The sequence below is a fragment of the Pomacea canaliculata genome, linkage group LG14 (genome assembly GCF_003073045.1).
Source record: "Pomacea canaliculata isolate SZHN2017 linkage group LG14, ASM307304v1, whole genome shotgun sequence".
Taxonomy (NCBI): Eukaryota; Metazoa; Mollusca; class Gastropoda; order Architaenioglossa; family Ampullariidae; genus Pomacea; species Pomacea canaliculata.
In genome coordinates, this window is record NC_037603.1 from 11306336 (window position 1) to 11318820 (window position 12485).

The 12485-nt window shown below is 42.1% G+C and overlaps 1 protein-coding gene across 1 annotated transcript; it reads right to left on the minus strand.

The window, feature by feature from the left end:
• Positions 1 to 801: 801 nt before the first annotated feature.
• LOC112555891 lies at positions 802 to 6756 on the minus strand. The gene is made up of 8 exons (XM_025224456.1): positions 5921 to 6756; positions 4197 to 4302; positions 3604 to 3734; positions 3027 to 3156; positions 2527 to 2651; positions 2108 to 2213; positions 1747 to 1844; positions 802 to 983 (listed from the first exon to the last, which is right to left on the minus strand). Exons 1-8 carry the CDS (start codon positions 5970 to 5972, stop codon positions 979 to 981), a joined length of 753 nt encoding a protein of 250 aa, XP_025080241.1. The 5' UTR covers positions 5973 to 6756; the 3' UTR covers positions 802 to 978.
• Between the last annotated feature and the right edge of the window lie 5729 nt (positions 6757 to 12485).

Genomic DNA, 12485 nt, shown 5'->3' on the forward strand with positions numbered 1-12485 from the left:
TCGTGTCCTGTAGTCAGTTTGGGCGTGATTTGTTTTTCAAAAAGTTGCTTCGAAAAATCATTAACCGGTCAAGGCTTGCTAGAAAATGGAATGACGTGAGTTCGGATTTCATCTCGGTGGACGTGGAATTTTTTTTCAAGGCATCTGCTTTGCCACAACATATGTTATAGTCGCTTGCTCGGCATGAAATAAAATTACTGCCATCCGTATCCCAATATGAGTTTAAAATTTGTTGGAAACACACACTGTCTTATTTTTGAAAATTACGAGTCGTGATTTTTTGACATTAACAGTTCAATAACAGGCTGTTAGTCCTTCTGCCTTTCTTCCTCTATCTCCTGGGGGTGTCCGCCATACCATTGGCTTGTCACCAAGACTAAGAGGTGTGGTGAACAGCACTCCCAGTCAGACCACGGGGTTACATGCACGGGGTTACGTGCTCAGACTTTGCCCCTCCCGTGGCGCCTGGTGCGTGGATGTGTCCTGCGTTGTCCCATCCTCCAAGGGACTTTCTCTTCTTTTGTAAGGATCCTCCTTTGCAGATGCTTATCTAAGCTTATACAAAAAGGGGAATAAAGAAAACTACGATAAAAGTAAAATATGACAGGTTTTATTCGATATCTTTGTCGCATTGTTTGGGGGTGGATAAGTGGGAATGGTGTGATAGGAAGAGGGAACAGTGATGCGAGTAGATGTCGGTCGTGCGAAGCGGTTCTTAGTTCTTAGATTCCTTCTTGTCCATGTCGCCCATTCACACATCATCTTCCCCGCATCACACACCCACACAAAATTTAAGAAACATAAGAATGAAAACTTTATTTGCTTTTCATGTCTGAGTAAGCTTTGGATGTTAAATGCACAATAATATTCGGTTGCAGATCATGGAGAAAAGAGACTCTTCATTGTTTGCCTCCTTGTCGATGCTGAAGACTGGGATGGCCGAAAACAGTCACCGGATCTCCATAGATAGGGGGAAGATTAACCTTTTAAATACAAAATATATAAGTCAAACACATTTAAGAAAAACTGTCGAACTCGTATATGGAAGATATTAATACATATGTCGAACACTTCTCGCTTTTGTAGTTTTTTACACAACTAAAATACGTGCACAGTATATATTTATATATTTCAAAATGTTAAAATTCTACTTATCCAAAAGCTTTTTGCCATTGTTGTATCCTTATATAATATACATCTATCTCTTACACCAAGCGAATCTAATTACCACTTACGGAAATGCACCATTATGACCGTCAATGAAAACCCTCGCTTTTGTTTCACAGAATGATGAATATCGGAAAGATAGCAAGTCTCTATCTCATTCACTCTGACCTGTCAGAGGGTTCAGTGGATACACTTGTTGACCTCGCGCTGACTCCTACTCGAGTGATGATGATGCTTGACAAGAGCCCGCATCCATGTTTAGCTACTGACAGGCACTCCTCCAACAAAGTGCACCGACTTGTACCTCGGTTTTTGTTTTAGACACCTCTACAATCCATCAACCTTTCTCAGCCATTTCCCATCCTCTCCTCCCTTTTCCTCCCACTGCCCCAGAAAATCCGTTATAAAAGTGAACTAAACGTGAACTAAACGAGAGACATGATTTTTATTTGTGTATTATCTTTCTTTTTTTTAAATTCATCAAGCCTTCTTTTAAACCCACTTATTATTGTTTTTGTTGTTATTGCTATGTATGGACAGAAAATTGTTTCAGAGTCGGTGTAAAAAAAGTTCACTCACAGTGGATGTCGAACTGGAGAAGTCCTGACTGTAACATGCGCGAGTTGGGACAAGTCGACAAGTGGTGTTTGAGACAGTCCACGTACAAAGAAAGACCCCTGCAATAATAAACTGTATTTTAAACATCAATTATATAAATGCAGTAAATAGCAGTAGTTTCTTTCATGAAAAACGGTTAATTAGAGAAAGAAGTCTTATCTTCCAAATTACAGGTAAGGTCCACTGATACCACGCAAAAATATTTTTAAAAAACCCATGTGACCACCAACAGATGAAGAAAGTGAGTATACGAACCACATACGACACACATTAACACACACACACAGCATGTTGAACACACAATCAGACACACTATACCTACACACAGTAGATGTCATCACTGGTGCTGTCAGTCAAGTGGCCAGCGCATGCGTACTCGGCTTCAACACTCTTTTCTTCACACGCATCTACCTTCTGTCTTCCTGGACCTGAAGATAAGAAAGTACCTCAGTAGGCAGTGCCCTGTATCAGATGCTCCCACCACAAAGTGACATTATCCATGATCTCAGTAAGTCGACATGCAGTCTCGGCTAGCCAGGTGTATTGTGTTTGATCACCGAGACTGAGAAGCTTTCTGTAGCCGAGACTACAAGAGACGCCATCTTGATTATGGTGTTGTATGTTTTGCTATTGTGTATGTGTTTTAATAAATTTGATGAAAAAAAAGCTCGCAATCTACAAAGAAACAGAAGAGGGCGATGATGAGGATGGAACGGATAAAGAAGATGAAAGAAGACCTACACTCCCTTGCTAAGAGTTCTCGCGTGGTGTTCACGGCGCTCTGAAGGTCAAAGGGCAGCTTGTGCAGTTGGTCACAGCTTGCTACAATGTTGTCAAGACACTGTAAATACTCGTTGCCCTTTTGGCTGATGAAGAAGATTAAAAGACAAATACTGAGACACTTGTCAGATTAACATTTTTGTTGAAAATTCCAGTAAATGTCAAACGCTGCTAAAATTAGCTCCCAATAATACAAAATGTGGCAACAACCACAATACATATTAATGACCAGCCACACACCCCGCTGCAGCTTTGACGATTAGCTGCTGTCACAGATAACATGTAATGTCAGATAATGTGGCAATGATTGCCCCTGGACACACACTAAGGGAGGCTATCAGCAAGTGCTAAGACCATGAATAACAGTTGACCACAAAGGAAAAACACAATCAACAAACGGATGACATCGTCTCGTACATCAACCTTAAGGGTTAGAAAGAAAGTATTGGACCCACACATACCTGCACATAACCTTCAGGTCACCAGGAGGAACCCCCGCCATCAGCTGGTTGCAGTCTGTGATTGCCTCCCAGGGGTCGCTGCAAATCTTCTGCTGGTCGTTCAGAAAAGGTGCTTCAGTAGTTGTCGTGGCTAGGAAGCAGACGACACTGTCAGCACCACTAGCAGAACAACTACAGGCACCAAGTAAACTGTACCTGCACCGCCACAAACTACGACAATTTTGTTAAGTCTCTCGACCAGACTAGTCCTCTGAAATTTTGAATTAGTTTCAGGGTACTGGTAGATGTGAATGCAATGGTTTTATGGTTGGTTTTTTTTTTGACAAAGAAAATGGACGAACTTTTTATCTTCCCCATCGGCGTCTGTCTCCTCTTTTCTTTCCTTTGACTCGCTCTGCGTAAACGAACTGTGCACCCAAGGTCTACAACTGAAGACCCGGGTACCCGGTTAGTCTGGTAATAAAAGGGACTTTCTAAAGTAAATAGAAGCTGAGACAAAATGTTTTATCGTCTGAAACCACGAAGAAACTGTTCAAACTAGTGTAAACAACATGCACATACAAACAAAGGTACCCACCGGCGCAGTATGTATTGTACACCAGCCCCATGTTGTCCACGGCAGCTGCAAATTCCTCGTCTCCTAGCAACGCCATGTTTGGGCACGACCCTCTGGCAACTCGGACACAGTCTAGAAGATACCGAGTGTCGCTGAAAAAAAAAAAAGAAATAGCCATCAGTTACCTGAGGATGGGACATTGGTAAACCCTGTGTGGGTCTGTGTTTTGTGATAAAATCTGAGATCACTTAATGATTACATGCGATATTACATCATTTTACTTGCAGAATAAACAAATGAGTGTTGTCTAACATTTTATAGAGATAAATACACCAACAGACGATGTTCGGACAACGCTGACAACCACAGCAGTGGCTTACTTCACAGTAAACTGATCTTGCACATTGTTGCTAACATTAGTAACATTATGTCTGTAGCCATAGGACAAACATGACAAAAAAAAAAAAAAAAAAAAAAAAAAAATCAAAACAAAAAATAAACAACAAACAAACAAAAACCAAAAATAAAACAAAATAAAACAAAATCACCACCAACAAACAAACAGGAAAAACTGGATTACATTTACAGCTTATTGCAAAGACGAAACACCACACCTGCACATCTTATCAATCTCCTCGGTCGAAAGAGCTTCGCTGACGTCATATCCTTCGATGCATTTAATCAGAGCATCTTGCTCCTCCTCACATCCGGCATCTGCACCTGTTGACACGTGACACAAGATCGAGTTGGGGGCGGTGTGCAACCTATCGTCGGCAAGAACAGTTCATCCAGCACCTCAGGGGGCGATAATAAACTTCACAATAAATGTTGATCGTTTGACATTTACTGTCGTCTTCTCCATATTCTTAACGAGGACAGATTCTTTTTCTAGATACGAGAATTTAAATTTAGGCCAGTCCTGAATTCTTTTTCTTAGGTCAGGCGGACCCAACAGGTGTAAAATAAAAATACGAGATATAAAACTATTAATATAATTACGGTTTAGGAAGTGATTCGGTTTGAGAGAGAAAGTAGATAACACACCCTGAAACATTAGTATGATAAACGTGTTGAGGGCTACACACCTTTGGAGGAGGGTTAATATGAATGACTTGAGGACAAGGGTGTGAAAGTTCATGGTGAGTAAGCTAAGTTACAAGCATTTGTCAAGTCACATTACCACACATTAGTTATGGGAACTTGTCATGATAGTTACGAGATATTTTCAAAATAAAAAATACTTTAGAAAGAACAAAACCAATAAAACACGTGGCTGACGATTACGGACCCCTACTCCACCTCAACACACACACAAACATACAAACATACAAACGAACTTGGATTGTGAATGGTTTCTTGATGGCCTTGAACTGCAAAAAATTGCTTTGTCATGTCACTGATGAAAACTACAGTGCATGAAGCAGTCGTCATCGTGATATAATTATATATATATATGTATGTGTGTGTGTGTCCTATTTAAGGAGAGCAAAACATTGAAGTGAACACGCATTACCTGATGACTTTTTTCCCTCTATAAAATTGCACATGCATAGTTCCGTTTCACACAGCAGGACCCGTTGCCTCAATCTGACAATGATTTGACATTTTCCCCGCATTTTTACGATTGAAAGTTTGTATTTTGAGGACGAAGGGGTTAATCAGCTCAGCACTCCTGTCGAGGGCAAAACGTAGAAACAGTAGCTTTGAGCTAAAACCTTGACCCCACTCGATCGTTTATCAGGCCATGTGACTCATCATGGCAGAAGCTGAGTTTCCGGATGGAGGATGTGGGCTTTTCCTGGAAGGAAAACCTCCATCAATGCAGCGGAACCCGGATGCAGAGTCGGGCAGCCCGGTGGCGCAGTGGGTAGCGTCTGTCACCAACACAGGGAAGGTTGGTTGTCCTGGGTTCAGCTCTCGTCTCAGGCAAGCTGTTCTTTCTCGGCATGTGGCATCTGTTTACAGGGCTGCCTTAATAAAATACAATCCCCACGAACCCGGATACAGAATCGAGGCTGCAGGTTCTTGTGGTTTGAATTGGAGCTTGGAACTGTTTACACTCTAATTGATTGGAATCGATTGTTTCCTTTTTCCATATTATCAAGGAAACCGAATATCGTAACAAAGTGAAAAAAGTGAATAATATATTTACAGTTAGTTCCATGATAAGAATGGAATGAATGGAAAGCCCAATGGCAGATTTCTGTGTTTTGTTGAGCGAAAGAAGAGGAAGGCCGTGAGGAGAGAAAGAGCGCAAAGGATGGACGTATATAACATCAGGTGTCAAAAAAAAAAAAAAAACAACAACAAAAAAACAAAAAAAAACAAAAGCACTTACGTGAAAGTCCACACAGGATGACCAGAAACCAAACTCTCGGGAACATTTCCATGTCTGGTGTTGCCGGACGACACACACGTCTGGTGTCACCAAATATCCTCCCACTGTATCCCCGCCTGTGAAGTCACCATCACGGGGATTACGGTTATTTTAAAACAATTCAGCAAATGTAGGGCGGTACTTAACAGATAATGACCATCATCACCATCACAACAGAATGGCAGCCTTGACTGGTGCTGCACGTGCTGTGACAGACTAACGAACACACCCTGCTATCTCTGGCCGGCCTGATGTCAAACAACAGTTGAAGCAGGTGTGAGTGGCTTGGATCTGAACTCTTCTTGTTTGGTTTGGGATGTTGAAGTAGTTGTGAAATATTATTGTGACCTTAACAAAATTGGAGGAGGGTAAAAAGTAAGTATACACAGTAAGTATCCCAGAAAAAGGGATTGGCTGAAAACGAAATGAATGAATTTGCGAGACAGTTTACAATGTGAGTCAAAGCCAAACATCAAGTGAGTACTATCATGCAAGTGACTGAGTTCAGGATGAGGCCCTCCATACTTTGTTGACCAAACTGCCTCAGTGACGCCGTATGAGCCGACTTAGTGACCTCTCACTTCCTCTACAAGTACCCTGACCCCTGACCTTGCCATTTAGGCGGAAACCCGTACATCCGAACCGACACATGAAGCTGCCGTTGCTGTCATCGTCGTCTCCAACAGTCGCCAGCTTCAAATTTCAGAGGTCAGCATGCAGATTGGAGCACGTTGAACTTTGACACCCACACACACACACATTGCCCCCACATTTAGGAGGGTTTTGAAATCCCTCCTTCCTCTCTGTAGATGAGAAGAAATGAAATCTCGGAAACGTGGCGAGACGGGATGTGAGGTCCTCTCGATGGTCACGATACTTTCCTGCGCCCTACACCACGCTGATGTGCTCCTGAAACAAATGGAATCACGAGAATTAAAATCAGTAAACATGTAGACTAAAAGTTAATAAATTTTAATTCAAGGGACTATATTGATGCATATTTAAAGCGAGATAATATCTCTTCTAACATCTCGGGTAGACGAGACTATAGAAACCACAGGCTTCTATAATCTTCATTGACAATTCTGGGACCAGTGTGAAGAACATGTCTTCAAAATGTTTTTTAAAGTTTATGTCTGACTAATTATTTGCTTGCATACCGGGTTTGATTAAGAAAATTCAATATGGGTATATGCTTCAATTAATGTACGAGAGAATTTTGAGGATTATAAAACATTTTTAATATCTGTTCCTGAATTTCTTATAATGTTTATATTTTGTTAGCAGTTGTATAGCTCAGTACATCAGACATCACTAATATATATATAGCAATGCACCTAAAGTCTTACTGTTGTTTTTGCCTGCAGCTTTTTTGTTAAAGATATGCTGGATCCCAGTGGTGAGGATCTGAGGCACTAGAAGGGTAGATTGAGTATCGGAAGTGACGTAAGCTTACCGAGAGCTACTGGGTGGTTTCTATCAAGGCTTCACAGACCATTTCAGCACAAAGGTCTCTAACCGCTATGACAAATAAGTCTTGACTTCCGGTACCATTCGGATGGTGTTTTAGAATCGTAAACGGTCACGGTTGAGTTGTCTGTATTCCTTAATGTCGTTTTAGTACCGCGCTATAAAAGTCTACCCTTCCAGTGTCTCGTAGCCTCACCACGGGGGTCCAACATGTGGCTGGAGGGCCAAGCTAACCAGTCTGCTCACCCTTTGTCGGCCAGTAAAGTGCCGAGGTACGTGACCCATGCTTTCTCCACACAGACTTTATTAAAAGCAGGCTCTGCCCCCCCCCCCCCGGCACCTCCTCGTCACACCGTTAAATGCACGTGCGCACGTTTCTCACATATTTTGTTTATTAAAATACATTTCGAAAAAGAGAAACAAGCCCTGTCGACATTCTGACACGTTAATTGTAGAAACATGTTGGGAAAATGGATGATGGCGACGGGGAAGGCTAAAATTGATCAGAACCCGTGTCATTTGGAAACTTTTATCATGTCTTCGCTCTCTTTATTGTAATTTATCCTCCAATCACAATAAAAACTTCATGGTGCCTATTATAACTGATTTTTAACATGTTTTAGTTTATCTCTCATTCGCTCCTTATTTTTCTGCCTTCTTTAGCTTCTTTCTTTCCTCATTCACTCACTGCGTTGAAACTGAAGATAAGAAAGGGTTAACTATCCACGATGGAAATATCTAGCGTCATCCACTGAAATATATCTGTCGACTAACGGAGACACACTGAGGAACACATGCGAACATAAAACTGATTTCTGCTGAGCTCCGCCGAGTGTATGTGAACTGGTGGGTGAATGACGTCTTAGAGTTATCTTTCCCACGACCCAGACACTGACAGGACAGCACGGTATGGTTTTACGGAAGTGACGTAAACACAAGACCGAATTCTACACATTCGAGCTATTAATAGCTTTCTACCCACACACACACACGCGCGGGCACGTGCGCAACCACACACACTCACATATCCTCTCTCTCTCTCGTTTTGTGTGTGTGTGAACGCGCACAGATAAATGAAAGTGAACCAGTGTGACGTCACATAAATAACAGAAAACATGTCTTCCATATACGGGTACGTGAAGATTATGCAAACTTATCAAGGATTAATTAAACTGAGCAAGTGATTAACCCCACTATCAATCTCATCGTATATCCCCCTCCTCCACTCCCCAGATAAAATTCATCAGTGACTGTTATGAGGAGGTGGTTGCCACAGTGACTCTATTATTTTTCTTTTATTACGAAATGGAAATTGTGCAGAGATATGACCTGTGACCTGTGACCTGTGACCTGTTCACACATGCAACACGACCTGTAGGGCGCCGAGGACTGGGTGCATTCTGCCGAGGTCAGCAAAGGACCGGAAGACAGAAGCGGAAATTCCCAGGCGTCCAACATTCCCATCAGTTCGGAGACCTGTCGGCTGGTTCAAACCTCACCAAGCCATGCGCACACATCAACAGTGGCGGTTAGAAGTTAGAACACTTCCGGTTTACGTGTGGCGCATGTCTTTATGTCATCGTGGTGACGTAGATGCGGCGAGTGTGACGAGGCAGTCAGCACGTTTAACCCCGCCACAGTCCAATGACAGTCGGTGTCAAAGGTCGAAAGTTGGCCCCTACAGGGTCTCGTTTGTCAGTTTTTCCCAGGCTTCACAAACCCCTAGTCACGAAGGAGAGCTAAGGTTACCCCGTGATTAGCTTCCTACAGGTGTATGCAGTAAGAGGAAGTAAGGAGAGAACAAAATGCAATCCCGATAAATAAAGACAACAAACAACAACAACAACAACAACAAACAAACAAAAAAAAAAACAAAAAAAAACGAAGGGTGGGGACTAGAAGACTAGCATTGTGTGAACTATTATTAGCAGCAAAGCTCGAGGAACTATTGTGTTTTTGGTGTGTTTTAATGTGTCTTTCTGTGCACTTTTAAAAGATTCCATGGTGAGTAGGTGATGGATATGGAAATAAAGAGCGGTTCACCGTTTTGCTGTAAAACAACTAAAAATCACGTGACCGTGTCTTGTTATGGTGACAGGAAGAGGTAGGAGACGGTCGCAAGTAGAAGAGATTTTGAGTGGCTGGAAGTTTTACAGAGGTGCACACCAATTCAAAAAAAAAAAAAAAAAAAAAAAAAGAAAAAAAAAAAGAAAAAAAGGAAAAAAAAAGAAAGAAAAAAAAGGGTAAACACACAAAATAAAATAGTTTGATGAAAGTCAGGTGGATGGGTATGTCTTGGCTTTACCAGACCCACCTTTAGGACAACAGCTTTAATCTGACTTCTCTTTGCAGACAGAGCAGACGACATGTTAGAACGTGTTAAAATGTTTTGTATGAGGGTCTGACACTAGTTGATAGTCTCCTGGTGTTAAAATGTTTTGTATCAGGGTCTAAAATAGTTCAGTGGGAGTGCCTGTCAGAACATGGACTGGCACCGCTGTCCCTCCCACACCCCACACCCCGCAGCCACGCCCCCGCCCCCCGCGTTCTTCAGTCGGGTGGTGACAAAAGCACTTCAGCGAGAGGTGAATTGCCGTTGGGTGACTAACACACAATATTCTGTATAAATTCTGTATAAATAGCAGGAAAAAACAAGCGCCCGCTCCTTCTGGCTGTCCCTGCCTTGACAGCTGTGGGAGGCTTTGCTGTCTCCGTCAGGGTGGACGTCTACTGAAGTACTTCTAGTGTTAGCTGTAGAGAACGAGCATGAACTGACTAATGCTTTTTGCTGTTTGTTTAATCTCAGATAAACTAGGAGATGGGTAAAGTCTGTTTCTGCAGGTGTAGGAGTTATTTATGTTGGGTGTGGGGCTGTTCATTAATATGTTCTAATTACTGGCAACATTTAAAATATTCAGTCTTAAATTTTCGGAATCAAAACCCAGGCAATAATATTCCCAAACTATAGGATAGAGTATCGTAAACTAACATTTAACTAGTCAAACCTTAATCATAGCTCAAAAGAAAAGGTTTTCGGGATTATTTTTCAGATTGAACAAACTGAACTCCATCCATGGACACGATAACAAAGTTTGCCTCCCTCCCCTCCAAATGTTGAGAATGGTTACTAGAATCATCTGGTGTCAGTCCACAACCTCTCTATGTCAAGCCCATGTAATGTTCAAACTTAGTAAGTGGATGTTAGTTTAATCTTTAGGTCAAACCAAAAAGCAAATTCACGGCGAAGACAGTTGAGAAATCTTTAAGAATATTAATAGTTCCTGAGTCAGCGGAGGTACAGGAGAGGAGTGCATGGGGGCAGAGGGGGACAAGGGAACAAAAATGCTGCCAGACTTTGTTCTGACAGTCACTAGTGTCAGGCATTGGTCCCAAGCATTTAGACAGGATCTGAACACAGATATAAAAACGACCGTTGTTCACACCTGCACGGTCTGAGACAGACGGCTTCCAGGAGATCGACATTGTCATCCAGGTGGGTGTGCTTAATTTTGTTAGTTAGCTTGTTTTTATTTATGTGACCATTGCTGTGTTTATATCTTTGAATTTGATGTGTTCTGTATCTGTGTCATCGTGAACGAGTAACATGAATGAAGACTTGAGGAGAGTATAAAACTTTATATAGACCCTTCCTGTCAGAGTTTGTGTCTTCAGCGCCTTTGTGCTTTCTTTCTCTTTGGAAGGGATTCAAATGAAAGAAGGCTTAGGCCAGAGGAATTTTAGGGTGGTAAAGAAAAAAATGCTGGTGTGGAGACAAGTTATTGGTGTGGAACCCTGGTAATGCAGCATTTACCACAATATCTACGTATCGACTTGAAATATCGTTGTCTTTCATGAACCTGCAACACAGTCACGTAGAGAAAACAAACGCACGCACACACCTACACACTGTCCACCTACTCCTCATTCCACTCACCTACACTTGATTGCCCCACCTCCATCCTCACAGATAACTGAACACACACACACAAGCTACTCACACTGCAGAGTAGTCCTTCAAGAAACTTCGCTTGCTACTGTGCCGTGACCTGGGTGACGTCATGAGGTCAGGGTGTGCAGCGCTCGCGCAGACGCTGAAAGATTGTCACGTCACGTGATCGCGCCACCCTCTCCCACGCCTGCTGCTGTGATGTAGACCACAGCTAGATATACAGACAGAAATTTTCTCTCTCCGGGTATGTGGTGAAGCTTACTCATGGGCTTTGGATATTTTCATACGTTCGAGTAAACTAGAGAAAAAGAGAGATAGAGGAAGGAAGAGAGAGACTGATAATTCTTTATTTATTCTCTTTTAGTTCAATGAGCAGGAGATGTGTGTGTGTGTATAAAACACTCGCAACCCACTGTTTACAATAATTTATTTTCTACATTATCTCACTTTAGTCAAACAAGCAGATGGCGCATCAGTACAAACTTTCTCTCCATTCCTCCTGTCTTCCAATAACCGGCTTCCCTCTTTTCATCACAGTAAAAAAATCCCCAAGTGACTCATCATTTGTTTTAACGCCAGGCCTACAGTTTCTGTCAGAAGGCAGACGAACAAGCCAAACATGTCCAGACATTTCTACAATTAGCAACACTAATTAGAGATTAAAGTTTGACGAATGCTTAGTCACATCCACCTCCTGTTGAAGCCTTTGATGCACTGAGATAAAGAATGTTTATTATTTACCTTGTCGAGTACTTATGGACAGTCATGTTAAAGATATCGTCCATGTTTGTGGTGGAAATAATCCAGCCTTGAGTAATTTTCCGTGTCAAGGTGTCCCCTCTGTTTTCATCAATCTCTTGTTTTGTAGGAGGTCGGAGTTGACGAGGGTTGACGATGACAGAATAATTAATCACGGCGCTGCCCCTTCCCACTCCCACCCCAACACACAGATGTCAACATTTACACAATTCCATCTAATATTTACTGTCGCACGGACACACAGACCACAACTGCCTCCCATGTTTGCAAGGACCTTTGACACTTGACTTTTAACACAACATTTCCCTGACATGACATTGTAAACAAGTTCTCTTCCTTGTGTTTGTT